The following is a 14,475-nucleotide window of genomic DNA, read 5'->3' on the forward strand; positions in this document are numbered from 1 at the left end:
TCAGTGACTTTCAGCCAAGTCCATCTTGGAAATCCTGGGCCAGATGCCCTGGATTCCCCCTCTTCCAGTTCCCCCCAAGCAGACTGACAGCCTCCAGCCCCTCCTCCTCCTCTTGATTCCCAGGCCAAAGGTGTCACCTGGTTGCACCTCCATCCTGGGTCTCAGGTTACATAGCTGCAAATAGCTGGGCAGTCTCACCTGCCCTGAGAGCCTCAGCAAAATCACATACCCAATTCCCACCACCTAATTATTGGTGCAGTACACAGGGAAACTAAGGTACACACAGTATTAGTATAGGACAGTAAGACTTATATGCAACATAGCAAAATGAATAAAACCCCATTTCGTCACACCACTGAACAATGGGATTGGGAAACCTGCATCAGGTGACGCTGTGCCTGCCCCATAAGGCATTGCAAACCCTTCCCAAGCACCCTGCGGCCAGTTGCACAGTGGGATAGCTACCACAATGCACTGCTGTCTTTGCCATTGCAAGAACTGCTAAGTTGAATGCGCTCCAGCATCACAAGGTGCACAGCATGGACACGCAACAGCGGTTTAATTCCAGCGTTTTAATAAAAGTGATGTAACTTGCGGCACAAGAAACTTGCCAGTGTAGACATACCCTTAGGAAAGGACCTGAAAATCTCCTGCACTGAAGGTGCCAGCAAAAGGTCATTACTGTTCTCTGCAGATTACATTTAAATGATAAAGTCAAAAGCATCAACATAACAGGTACTTAGACTGTAAACTCTTTAGAACAAAAACTGATTCTCCGTGTTTACACATCACGTAGAACAATGGCGCTTATATGAATTATATTAAGGGAGCTTTGCAATCAACAGACCCCTTCTCTAACAACTTCAAACTGTTAGCATTTGGACTATATCACAGAGGACATTAATTTAATTATCCATCAAATTCCAAGTCTTGTTTAGATATCATCAATATTGAGGCTAAGGGAAAACCAACAAGCAGGTGGCAATGAACTCTCCCCTCCCCCGCCCCCATCCCATGGACCTTACAGAAGAAAAAAAGATAAAACTACCAGTCTTGTACTGGGAAAGCACAAGAGAAGTGCAAGACCAGGAGAACGAGTCTCCAAATTATTCTGCTCTGGTTACTGGAAGCTTGTGGTTCTGTTTCAAACTGTAGCTCTTTTCTCAAGCACGACACACCTAAGTAGCAGACAGTTCCTACACCTGGATATATACAAATCTTTCACAGCACAAGACTGGTAATTTCAGACAGCTTTGCTCAAGTAAAGACCCTATACTGGAACTCTTTCAAGTGGCTTTCCTAGAGGGATTTCAGAATAGAATCATAAAATATCAGGATTGGAAGGGACCTCAGGAGATCATCTAGTTCAACCCCTGCTCAAAGCAGGGCCAATCCCCAATTTTTGCCCCAGATCCCTAAATGGCCCCCCTCAAGGATTGAACTCACAACCCTAGGTTTAGCAGGCCAATGCTTGAACCACTGAGCTATCCCTCCCCCAAATTCTTTTGGAATTTACTCACTGAGATGTGTTCTGTCGCTTTTCAATAAACTTCATCACCTGATTGGAAAGAAAAGGAATAAATAATAGGCTTTTTATTTAGATCCAGTACAAAGCAAAGACTATGCTCTTTATTCAAAGATAAGCTTTAACTTCAAATTAAGTTGTTTTGACTATATGTACACCAAGGAATGCTAAAGTTAAAAACCCAAGCATTTAAAAAATATAGAAATTAACTGCTAAGAGAAAGTGGATAAGTACTCAATGATTGCATATACTAAAATCAACTTTAACTCTGCCCATATACTTAGAGAAATTGTACGAGGAAGGCAATCATTTCCCACTCTTCATTAAGAGTCTTATCTTGTGTGATGTGGTTTGGTTCAATGCCTCATTGAAGGTGTCACAAATATAAAGGTTTCAGAGTAGCAGCCGTGTTAGTCTGTATTCGCAAAAAGAAAAGGAGTACTTGTGGCACCTTAGAGACTAACAAATTTATTAGAGCATAAGCTTTCGTGAGCTACAGCTCACGGCATCCGATGAAGTGAGCTGTAGCTCATGAAAGCTTATGCTCTAATAAATTTGTTAGTCTCTAAGGTGCCACAAGTACTCCTTTTCTTTTTATAAATATAAAGGGAAGGGTAAACACCTTTAAAATCCCTCCTGGCCAGAGGAAAAACCCTTTCACCCGTAAAGGGTTAAGAAGCTAGGATAACCTTGCTGGCACCTGACCAAAATGACCAAGGAGGAGAGAAGATGCTTTCAAAAGCTCGGGGGAGAGAGAAAAAGCCTCACTCTCTGTCTGTGTGATGCTTTTGCCAGGGACAGAACAGGAATGGAGTCTTAGAACTTAGTAAGTAATCTAGCTAGATGTGTGTTAGATTATGATTTATTTAAATGGCTGAGGAAATAAACTGTGCTGAATGGAATGTAGATTCCTGTTTTTGTGTCTTTTTGTAACTTAAGGTTTTGCCTAGAGGGATTCTCTATGTTTTGAATCTAATTACCCTGTAAGGTATTTACCATCCTGATTTTACAGAGGTGATTCTTTTTACTTTTTCTTCTATTAAAATTCTTCTTTTAAGAGTCTCAATGCTTTTTCATTGTTCTTAAGATCCAAGGGTTTAGGTCTGTGGTCACCTATGCAAATTGGTGAGGATTTTTATCAAACCTTCCCCAGGAAGGGGGGTGTAAGATTTGGGAGGATTTTTGGGGGAAAGATGTTTCCAAACGGGCTCTTTCCAAATTATATCCCTGTTAGACTTTTAGTGGTAGCAGCAAAAGTCCAAGGGCAAAAGGTAAAATAGTTTGTACCTTGGGGAAGTTCTAACCTAAGCTGGTAAAAGTAAGTTTAGGAGGTTTTCATGCAGGTCCCCACATCTGTACCCTAGAGTTCAGAGTGGGGAAGGAACCCTGACATGGCGGCAGAGTGGCAGGATTAACTTGAAATCATTTTGAGATCAATTTGAGATTTTTTGAACCAGAAGCACAGATTTGAAAAGGAAATATTTTTTTTCCTTTGGGCTGCTCGAATTGCATCCGAGAGTGCTGAGGGAATTGGCGGCTGTGATTGCAGAGCCCTTGGCCATTATCTTTGAAAACTCGTGGCGAACGGGGGAAGTCCCGGATGACTGGAAAAAGGCTAATGTAGTGCCCATCTTTAAAAAAGGGAAGAAGGAGGATCCTGGGAACTACAGGCCGGTCAGCCTCACCTCAGTCCCTGGAAAAATCATGGAGCAGGTCCTCAAAGAATCAATCCTGAAGCACTTAGAGGAGAGGAAAGTGATCAGGAACAGTCAGCATGGATTCACCAAGGGAAGGTCATGCCTGACTAATCTAATCGCCTTTTATGATGAGATTACTGGTTCTGTGGATGAAGGGAAAGCAGTGGATGTATTGTTTCTTGACTTTAGCAAAGCTTTTGACACGGTCTCCCACAGCATTCTTGTCAGCAAGTTAAGGAAGTATGGGCTGGATGAATGCACTATAAGGTGGGTAGAAAGCTGGCTAGATTGTCGGGCTCAACGGGTAGTGATCAATGGCTCCATGTCTAGTTGGCAGCCGGTGTCAAGTGGAGTGCCCCAGGGGTCGGTCCTGGGGCCCGTTTTGTTCAATATCTTCATAAATGATCTGGAGGATGGTGTGGATTGCACTCTCAGCAAATTTGCGGATGATACTAAACTGGGAGGAGTGGTAGATACGCTGGAGGGGAGGGATAGGATACAGAAGGACCTAGACAAATTGGAAGATTGGGCCAAAAGAAATCTAATGAGGTTCAATAAGGATAAGTGCAGGGTCCTGCACTTAGGATGGAAGAATCCAATGCACCGCTACAGACTAGGGACCGAATGGCTCGGCAGCAGTTCTGCGGAAAAGGACCTAGGGGTGACAGTGGACGAGAAGCTGGATATGAGTCAGCAGTGTGCCCTTGTTGCCAAGAAGGCCAATGGCATTTTGGGATGTATAAGTAGGGGCATAGCGAGCAGATCGAGGGACGTGATCGTTCCCCTCTATTCGACACTGGTGAGGCCTCATCTGGAGTACTGTGTCCAGTTTTGGGCCCCACACTACAAGAAGGATGTGGATAAATTGGAAAGAGTACAGCGAAGGGCAACAAAAATGATTAGGGGTCTAGAGCACATGACTTATGAGGAGAGGCTGAGGGAGCTGGGATTGTTTAGTCTGCAGAAGAGAAGAATGAGGGGGGATTTGATAGCTGCTTTCAACTACCTGAAAGGGGGTTTCAAAGAGGATGGCTCTAGACTGTTCTCAATGGTAGCAGATGACAGAACGAGGAGTAATGGTCTCAAGTTGCAATGGGGGAGGTTTAGATTGGATATTAGGAAAAACTTTTTCACTAAGAGGGTGGTGAAACACTGGAATACGTTACCTAGGGAGGTGGTAGAATCTCCTTCCTTAGAGGTTTTTAAGGTCAGGCTTGACAAAGCCCTGGCTAGGATGATTTAACTGGGACTTGGTCCTGCTTTGAGCAGGGGGTTGGACTAGATGACCTTCTGGGGTCCCTTCCAACCCTGATATTCTATGATTCTATGATTCTATGAAAGCAGGTTTTAAACTGAAAGCAGTTAGAGTTTTTTTTTCTCAAAAGGGAATTGTCTTTTGTGAGCTGGAGTTCTCTCTACCTAAAGGCAAGAATTTCCTCCTGCAGGGAAATTCACAAGTCTTCACAGACCTGAAAGTTGTTTTTTTACCTAAGAGCAACTAGAGGAGTTTTCTGCCTATTTGCCTGAAGACAAAGGTGTTAGGGTTGTGGGTGTTTTTTGTTTGTTTTTTAGGATTTCTCTGTAGGCTGACAACCACTATCAGAGAACATAGGTATCCGGACAGCACAGCAAAATTTTACAAGCCAAGTTGTTTTGTTTTGTTTTCTTTCTAACTCTCAGATGTAAAGTTAGTTAAAAACAGAGAGGTTAGGATGACAGACTCCACAGTTCAACAAAAGCTGGAATTAGCCAGATTTGAGGCTGAAGAAAAACAAAAGGAACATGAAAGATGGGTAGAACTCAGACGGATGGAACTGCAGGACAAGAAAAAAGAGAGGAAGCAGGCACTGGAGATGGAGAAGGTAAAGGCTCAGCAGAATATACCAACAAACCCTAGCAATCCTTCTCCAGGTACCCCTTCCCATCCCAGAAAGTTCCCCACCTACAACACAGGCGATGATACTGAGGCCTTCTTAGAAAACTTCAAAAGGGCCTGCCTTGGGTACAGCATCTCTACAGACCAATACATGGTAGAGCTGAGGCTGCAGCTCATTGGACCCTTAGCTGAGGTGGCTGCTGAAATGCCTAAGGAACACATGAACCAGTATGAACTGTTTAAAACCAAGGTGAGAGTCAGAATGGGTCTAACACCCGAGCATTCCCGGCGGCGGTTCAGAGCCCCTAAGATGGAAACCAGACGTGTCATTTACCCGACATGCCTACCACATTGTGAAACATTGGGATGCCTGGATATCAGGAGCAAGTGTTAAATCTCTAGAAGATTTGCCCTTCCTAATGCAAATGGAGCAGTTCTGAGAGGGTGTTCCTGAGGAACTAGAAAGATACATCCTAGATGGGAAGCCCAAAACTGTAATCGAGGTGGGGGAGATTGGAGCCAAATGGGTGGAGGTGGCAGAGAGGGAAAAAAACTGGTCGCAGTTGGAGCGGATACCAGAAGGGACAACCTCAGATCACACCCTACTACCTGGGGCAGCCCAAGGCCATACCTACCCCTCAAGGAACCCTCCAGCCACCCTATCGTCCTGCCATCCCATTCTCCAGCAACCCACCTCACCCCAGTGACCCGTCAGCTGGACGATGTTTTAAATGTAACGAGCTGGGGCATGTAAAGGCCAACTGTCCCAAGAACCCCAACAGATTACAGTTCATTGCACCAGAATCACACCAGAGGTCCTCAGGCCCAGATACCTCCCAGATACCCTCGGACCAAAGGGAAACTGTGAGTGTGGGCACGAAGAAGGTCACCTTGTGGAGGGACACCGGAGCACAAGTGTCTGCTATCCATGCTTCCTTAGTGGACCCCAATTTAATCAACCCAGAGATCCAAGTGATGATTCAACTCTTCAAGTCCAACTCTTTCAATTTGCCTACAGCCAAGTTGCCTGTCCAGTACAAGGGCTGGTCAGGAACGTGGACTTTTGCAGTCTATGATGATTATCCCATCCCAATGCTGTTGGGGGAAGACTTGGCCAATCATGTGAAGCGAGCCAAGAGGGTGGGAATGGTCAGCCGCAGCCAGGCTAAACCAGCCGTCACACCTAGCTCTGTTCTGGAAACTTCTACCAGGACCCAGTCAGAGGTGATGGACCCGGACCCCAGACCAATGTCTACAACAGCAGTAGTGGATCTAATCCCAGAGACCCAGACAGAGCCAGAACCGGAATCAGCGGAACAACTAGCACCAGACCCATTGCCAGCACTGAACCCAGTACTTGCAACCCCAACACCAGAGGGCCCCACCAAACCTGAACCAGCAGCAGCCAATAACCCTACACAAGAGGCTCAGCCGGAGCCTGAACCCCAACATAGTGCACCAGCGGAGAACGGTTCACAGTCAACGGAAACAGCCCCATCCCCTACATCGCTTCCAGAGGGACCAAGCATAGGTCCACAATCCAATGAGGAACTGATGTCTCCAGCATCAAGGGAACAGTTCCAGACCAAACAGAAAGCAGATGAAAGCCTCCACAGAGCCTGGACGGCAGCTCGGAGCAACCCACCGCCTCTCAGCTCTTCTCATCGATCCAGATTTGTTGTAGAAAGAACTCTTATACAAGGAAACTCTTTCTGGTGGACACCAGGAAGACTGGCATCCTCAGAGATGCTTGGTAGTTCCAACTAAGTACCGGGTCAAGCTCTTGAGCTTAGCCCACGATCATCCTAATGGCCATGTTGGGGTGAACAGGACCAAAGACCATTTGGAGAGGTCATTCCACTGGGAGGGAATGGGCAAGGATGTTTGTACCTATGTCCGGTCTTGTGAGGTATGCCAAAAAGTGGGAAAACCCCAAGACCAGATCAAAGCCCCTCTCCAGCCACTCCCCATCATTGCAGTTCCATTTCAATGAATAGCTGTGGATATTCTGGGTCCTTTTCCAAAAAAGACACCCAGAGGAAAGCAGTACATACTGACTTTCATGGATTTTGCCATCCGATGGCCGGAAGCAGTAGCTCTAAGCAACACCAGGGCTAAAAGTGTGTGCCAGGCACTAGCAGACATTTTTTGCCAGGGTAGGTTGGCCCTCCAACATCCTCACAGATGCAGGAACTAATTTCCTGGCAGGAACTATGGAAAGCCTTTGGGAAGCTCATGGGGTAAATCACTTGGTTGCCACTCCTTACCAACATCAAACAAATGGCATGGTGGAGAAGTTTAATGGAACTTTGGGGGCCATGATATGTAAATTCGTAAATGAGCACTCCAATGATTGGGACCTAGTGTTGCAGCAGTTGCTCTTTGCCTACAGAGCTGTAACACATCCCAGTTTAGGGTTTTCACCATTTGAATTTGTATATGGCCATGAGGTTAAGGGGCCGTTACAGTTGGCGAAGCAGCAATGGGAGGGATTTACACTTTCTCCAGGAACTAACATTCTGGACTTTGTAACCAACCTACAAAACACCCTCCAAACCTCTCTAGCCCTTGCTAAAGAAAACCTACAGGATGCTCAAAAAGAGCAAAAAGCCTGGTATGATAAACATGCCAGAGAGCATTCCTTCAAAGTAGAAGAGCAGGTCATAAAGGCGCTACAGGCCCATAAAATGGAAGCATTGTGGGAAAGGCCACTCACTGTCCAGGAGCACCTGGGAGCTGTTAATTATCTCATAGCATTCCTCACCTCCAACCAAAAGCCTAAGGTATATCATATTAATTCTCTAAAGCCCTTTTATTCCACAGAATTAGAGGTTTGTCAGTTTACAGCCCCGGGAGGAGATGATGCTGAGTGGCCTGAAGGTGTCTACTACGAAGGAAAAAGTAACGGTGGCATGGAAGAGGTGAACCTCTCCATGACCCTTGGGCATATGCAGCGATAGCAGATCCAGGAGCTGTGCACTAGCTATGTGCCGACGTTCTCAGCCACCCCAGGACTGACTGAATGGGCATACCACTCCATTGACATAGGTAATGCTCACCCAATTAAAGTCCAACCTTACTGGGTGTCTCCTCAAGCTAAAACTGCTATAGAACATATGACCCAGAATATGTTACAAATGGGTGTAATCCGCCCCTCTAGCAGTGCATAGGCAACTCCAGTGGTTCTAGTTCCCAAACCAGATGGGGAAGATACATTTTTGCATGGACTACCGTCAGCTAAATGCTGTAACTCGCCCAGACAACTATCCAATGCCATGCACAGATGAACTATTAGAGAACTGGGACGGGCCCAGTTCATCTCTACCTTGGACTTAACCAAGGGGTACTGGCAGAGACCGCTAGATGAATCCTCCAAGGAAAGGTCAGCCTTCACCACCCATGTCGGGCTGTATGAATTTCATGTACTCCCTTTCGGGCTGCAGAATGCACCCGCCACCTTCCAAAGACTTGTCTAGCGGGATTAGGAGAATATGCAGTCCCCTACCTTTACGACGTGTCCATATTTTCGGATTCCTGGGCAGAACACCTGGAACATCTACAAAAAGTCTTCAAGTGCATAAGGGAGGCAGGACTAACTGTTAAGGCTGAGAAGTGTCAAATAGGCCTAAACAGAGTGACCTACCTTGCACAACAGGTGGGTCAAGGAACTATCAACCCCCTACAGGCCAAAGTGAATGCTATCCAAAAGTGGCCTGTCCCCAAGTCAAAGAAACAGGTTCAATCCTTCTTAGGCTTGGCTGGTTATTACAGACGCTTTGTACCGCAATATAGCCAAATCGCCACCCCACTGACAGACCTAACCAAAAAGAAACAACCAAATGCCGTTCAGTGGACTGAAGAGTGTCAGAAGGCCTTTAACCAGCTTAAAGCGACACTCATGTCTGACCCTGTAGTAAGGGCCCCAGACTTTGACAAACCGTTCCTAGTAACCACAGATGCGTCCGAGCATGGGGTGGGAGCAGTTTTAATGCAGAAAGGACCAGATCAAGAATTCCACCCTGTAGTGTTTCTCAGCAAGAAGCTATCTGAGAGGGAAAGCAACTGGTCAGTCAGTGAAAAAGAATGTTATGCCATTGTCTATGCTCTGGAAAAGCTACGCCCATATGTTTGGGGATGGCGTTTCCACCTGCAAACCGACCATGCTGCGCTACAGTGGCTTCATACCGCCACGGGAAATAACAAAAAACTTATTCGGTGGAGTTTAGCTCTCCAAAATTTTCATTTCCACATCCAACACATCACAGGAGCTTCTAACAAAGTGGCTGATGCACTCTCCCGTGAAAGTTTCCCAGAATCAACTGGTTAAAATCATCCTTGAAATGTGGAAAATATTGTTAGTCTTTATATACTTGGTAGTATATTTAGAGGTCATGTGGCTTATTAACTCTTTTTCCCTAGAACTCCAGAAAGAAATCCCAGCCAGCGTTTCACCCTACCTGTGATTTGGGAGGTGTGTCATAAATATAAAGGGAAGGGGAAACACCTTTAAAAATCCCTCCTGGCCAGAGGAAAAACCCTTTCACCTGTAAAGGGTTAAGAAGCTAGGATAACCTCTCTGGCACCTGACCAAAATGACCAATGAGGAGACAAAATACTTTCAAAAGCTATGGGGAGGGAGAAACAAAGCCTCACTTTCTCTCTGTGTGATGTTTTTGCTGGGGACAGAACAAGAATGGAGTCTTAGAACTTAGTAAAAAGAAAAGGAGTACTTGTGGCACCTTAGAGACTAACAAATTTATTTGAGCATAAGCTTTCGTGAGCTACAGCTCACTTCATCGGATGCATTCGGTGGAAAATACAGTCAATTAGAACTTAGTAAGTAATCTAGCTAGATATGTGTTAGATTATGATTTCTTTAGATGGCTGAGGAAACAAACTGTGCTGAAGGAATGTAGATTCCTGTTTTTGTGTCTTTTTGTAACTTAAAGTTTTGCCTAGAGGGATTCTCTATGATTCGAATCTGATTACCCTGTAAAGTATTTACCATCCTGTTTGTACAGAGGTGATTCTTTTTACTTTTTCTTCTATTAAAATTCTTCTTTTAAGAGTCTCAATGCTTTTTCATTGTTCTTAAGATCCAAGGGTTTGGGTCTGTGGTCACCTATGCAAATTGGTGAGGATTTTTATCAAACCTTCCCCAGGAAGAGGGGTGTAAGATTTGGGAGGATTTTTGGGGAAAAGACGTTTCCAAATGGGCTCTTTCCAAATTATATCCCTGTTAGACGTTAGCGGCGGCAGTGATAAATCCAAGGGCAAAAGCATAACCTTGCTGGCACCTGACCACAATGACCAATGAGGAGAGAAGATGCTTTCAAAAGCTTGGGGGAGGGAGAAACAAAGCCTCACTCTCTGTCTGTGTGATGCTTTTGCCAGGGACAGAACAGGAATGGAGTCTTAGAACTTAGTAAGTAATCTAGCTAGATGTGTGTTAGATTATGATTTCTTTAAATGGCTGAGGAAATAAACTGTGCTGAATGGAATGTAGATTCCTGTTTTAGACTTTTAGTGGTGGCAGCAAAAGTCCAAGGGCAAAAGGTAAAATAGTTTGTATCTTGGGGAAGTTTTAACCTAAGCTGGTAAAAGTAAGCTTAGGAGGTTTTCATGCAGGTCCCCACATCTGTACTCTAGAGTTCAGAGTGGGGAAGGAACCCTGACAGAAGGTCCTCAGCATTTCACTAGATCAGGCCCTGTGATTCCAGATGGAAGCCAGTTTTCAAGTGTCATTAGATAGAGCTAGCAAGTCTCCATATACAAGCGTCAGATGTCCAGAAATCAGAGCACATACATGAAAAGGACAGAAATCAGAATGGTGTCAAAGCAGAACACATAATATCAAAGACAAATACGTATGAAAATTACACAATTGATGTTCTGTGGTGGGCATTTTCTATACTCTACACACAATGAGAAGCTGGCATCTCTATGGGAGTAGAGATGAGGCATACTGGCTACTTTACCATGGAACCTCCAAATTTTTAAAAGTCTGGGTTTCTTGTATCTTTAGTCTTAACTCTGAATATTCTGGGTTTCTGCATGTTAGAGTTAAAATGTATCCAACATTCCGGAAAGCTAATAAACTCAAACCACTGATATTTGCCTGCAAACTTAACTTCATCTTAACGAAGTTCGTTGTGATATAGCAACATCTTAAATATCTTTAACTTAAAGGTAGTATTTTGTTGGAGGTTTTTTTTATAAATAAAATAAAATAAAAAATTCAAGGCTTAGGAGTGCCACCATATCCTGGCTCTTGCTAGATCACATAGCCCTACGGAAGCTAATAAGAACGGCCATACTGGGTCAGACCAAAGATCCATCCAGCCCAGTATCCTGTCTACCGACAGTGACCAACACCAGGTGCCCGAGAGGGAGTGAACCTAACAGGTAATGATCAAGTGATCTCTCTCCTGCCATCCATCTCCACCCTCTGACAAACAGAGGCTACGGACACCATTCCTTACCCATCCTGGCTAATACCCATTAATGGACTTAACCTCCATGAATTTATCTAGTTCTCTTTTAAACCCTGTTATAGTCCTAGCCTTCACAACCTCCTCAGGCAAGGAGTTCCACAGGTTGACTGTGTGCCGTGTGAAGAACTTCCTTTTGTTTTAAACCTGCTGCCCATTAATTTCATTTGCTGGCCTCTAGTTCTTATATTATGGGAAAAGGAAATAACTTTTCCTTATTCGCTTTCTCCACACCACTCATGATTTTATAGATCTCTATTATATCCCCCCTTAGTCTCCTCTTTTCCAAACTGAAAAGTCCTAGCCTCTTTAATCTCTCCTCATATGGGACCCATTCCAAACTCCTAATCATTTTAGTTGCTCTTCTCTGAACCTTTTCTAATACCAGCACATCTTTTTTGATATAAGGAGACCACATCTGTACACAGTAGTCAAGATGTGGGTGTACCATGGATTTATATAAGGGCAATAAGATATTATCTGGCTTATTCTCTATCCCTTTTAAAATTATTCCTAACATCCCATTTGCTTTTTTGACTACCTTTGCACACTGGAGAACTATCCACGATGACCCCAAGATCTTTTTCCTGATTAGTTGTAGCTAAATTAGCCCCCATCATATTGTATGTATAGTTGGGGTTATTTTTTCCAATGTGCATTACTTTACATTTATCCACATTAAATTTCATTTGCCATTTTGTTCCCCAATCACTTAGTTTTATGAGATCTTTTTGAAGTTCTTCACAGTCTGTTTTGGTCTTATCTTGAGCAGTTTAGTATCATCTGCAAACTTTGCCACCTTGCTGTTTACCCCTTTCTCCAGATCATTTATGAATAGGTTGAATAGAATTGGTCCTAGGACTGACCCTTGGGGAACACCACTAGTTACCCCTCTCCATTATGAAAATTTACCATTTATTCCTACCCTTTGTTCCCTGTCTTTTAACCAGTTCTCAATCCATGAAAGGATCTTCTCTCTTATCCCATGACAACTTAATTTACGTAAGAGCCTTTGGTGACGGACTTTGTCAAAGGCTTTCTGGAAATCTAAGTACACTCTGTCCACTGGATCCCCCTTGTCCACGTTTGTTGACCCCTTCAAAGAACTCTAACAGATTAGTAAAACATGATTTCCCTTCAGGAAACCATGTTGACTTTTGCTAATGAGCTGCAGTTTCCCCAATTTTCCTCTGCTTCATATTGCTTTGTAGAGTTTATATGTTGGATCATATTAAAGAAATTCTGTATTAAAATCACAAATGAGTTTGACTCCCCATAGTTTAAATTCCAGGGTATTACTAATTAAGAGGTTTCTTGGTTTTTGGTATTGTTTCTCTCCCTCTATGTGTGAAACTTGCAAGCTGCTAATTGTGTTAGTACATTCTAAGATAGAGTCTGTTCTCAAAGCAATTCTTTGTAACAACTACTCACACAAAGAGGGACTCAAAGCAGTACTCTGTAACAACAGAAACAGCACCCAGAGACTCCCCGCCCTTTCTTTGTATTCGTCTCACTTTGTTAACAATTGTGATTAAAATAGAGATAGAGGATGTATACGGATGGATGCTTGGTGTGGATAATAACTGAATGATCAGAGAGGTGCCAGCCTAAGAATCCAGTGTCCATCGGCTGAAGAAGGCATCAAGTGGAAATAACCAGAGGACCCCCAGAGGGAAGACTGGAATCCACCCAACAGCCTCAAGAATGGGAGAACCAAAGAACAATATAACATCTGGCAGCATGGAGCGGTCAGGAATGTACCATCTGCTGATTGATTCAGCAACAGCATGATGAAGCAATTCCCACAGACTGGCATAGGAAGAAATTCCTATAAAAATGGACTCTAGAAAGTGAGAACTTTGGGGTCTGATTTCAAACCAACTTCCAGGAGCATCAGATGTGCATCTGACAAGGCCCTGCTCCCTCCTCATGCCCAGGCCACCAGGCCAGTGGCTTGGCATGAGCTACTCTAAGGCTGGTAACTATGATAACAACCTTGCAGAACCTGTGTGTGTGAGAATGAATGTGTGAATAAATATGAAATTGAATGGAATGTTATAGCTATAACTAACTGCTTACTATGATTCTTTCTGTATTAACAATAAATGTGGCGTTTTGCCTTTTCCCCTTTAATAAGATCCTGCTGGTTTTTATTTTATTGGTATAACATACAAACTGCAATGTTCTCATTTCTCCTCTGTTTTTCTTACTCTGCATAGGATTTATGATGTACTTGTCAAACCATGCAAGCTTCATATGGCAACTATCTTGTTACTAAACTATGTTCCAGATATTAATATGGTTTAACTGTATTACTGTAAACATTAAAACTTCACATTGTTTTAGCTACAGGATTCAAAGACACTTCAAGGAAAATTTTGAAAATGGCAGAATTTTTAAGCAAACTTAAAAATGGTTAGGTGAATTGCCTTCAAACATCCAAAAAAATAATTTAAGGAAACACGCACAAAAATACATTTCCCAATCAAAGTTCCAAGATAAGAGAATACAGGGCTTAGACTGTCTGTTACTCTATGTTTGTACAGTGCCTAGCATCATGAGCTCCATTCTTGGTTGGTACTTTGGCACTACTATAATAAACATGATTAACAACAACAACAATCAGGGGACATGGCTGCAAACACAACTATTATCTCTCCATAACGTTTTTCCCGCCCACTTTAAACTGGGTCATCAAAAGTTAGGGAGAAACACATCGCTGCAGTATTGCTGCTTTCTATTTGCCAAGTGGAGCAGGCAGAGGTGCCAGTTGTTTGCACCCTTCCAGTCTGTATCTCTGAGACATTTTACTCTCACAGCAGCAAATCCCTGGATCAAACTCAATTTAATATTACTCAGTTTACTAAATTTGTGGTTCAATGCAGC

The 14,475-nt window shown here is 43.6% G+C and overlaps 1 protein-coding gene across 8 annotated transcripts in view; it reads right to left on the minus strand.

Moving 5' to 3' along the window:
* GPN1 (GPN-loop GTPase 1) overlaps positions 1-14,475 on the minus strand; it is a 131,736-nt gene that overhangs the window by 107,510 nt on the left and 9,751 nt on the right. For all 8 annotated transcript variants that reach the window (XR_006279605.1, XM_038394972.2, XM_038394973.2 and 5 more), the window contains exon 5: positions 1,521-1,558. Coding sequence is in view for 7 of the 8 variants with exons in the window: in XM_038394972.2 (XP_038250900.1) it covers positions 1,521-1,558 (38 nt within the window). In the remaining variant the exon portion in view is untranslated. The remainder of the gene's footprint in view (positions 1-1,520; positions 1,559-14,475) is intronic.

The sequence above is a fragment of the Dermochelys coriacea genome, chromosome 3, assembly GCF_009764565.3.
Source record: "Dermochelys coriacea isolate rDerCor1 chromosome 3, rDerCor1.pri.v4, whole genome shotgun sequence".
Taxonomy (NCBI): domain Eukaryota; kingdom Metazoa; phylum Chordata; order Testudines; family Dermochelyidae; genus Dermochelys; species Dermochelys coriacea.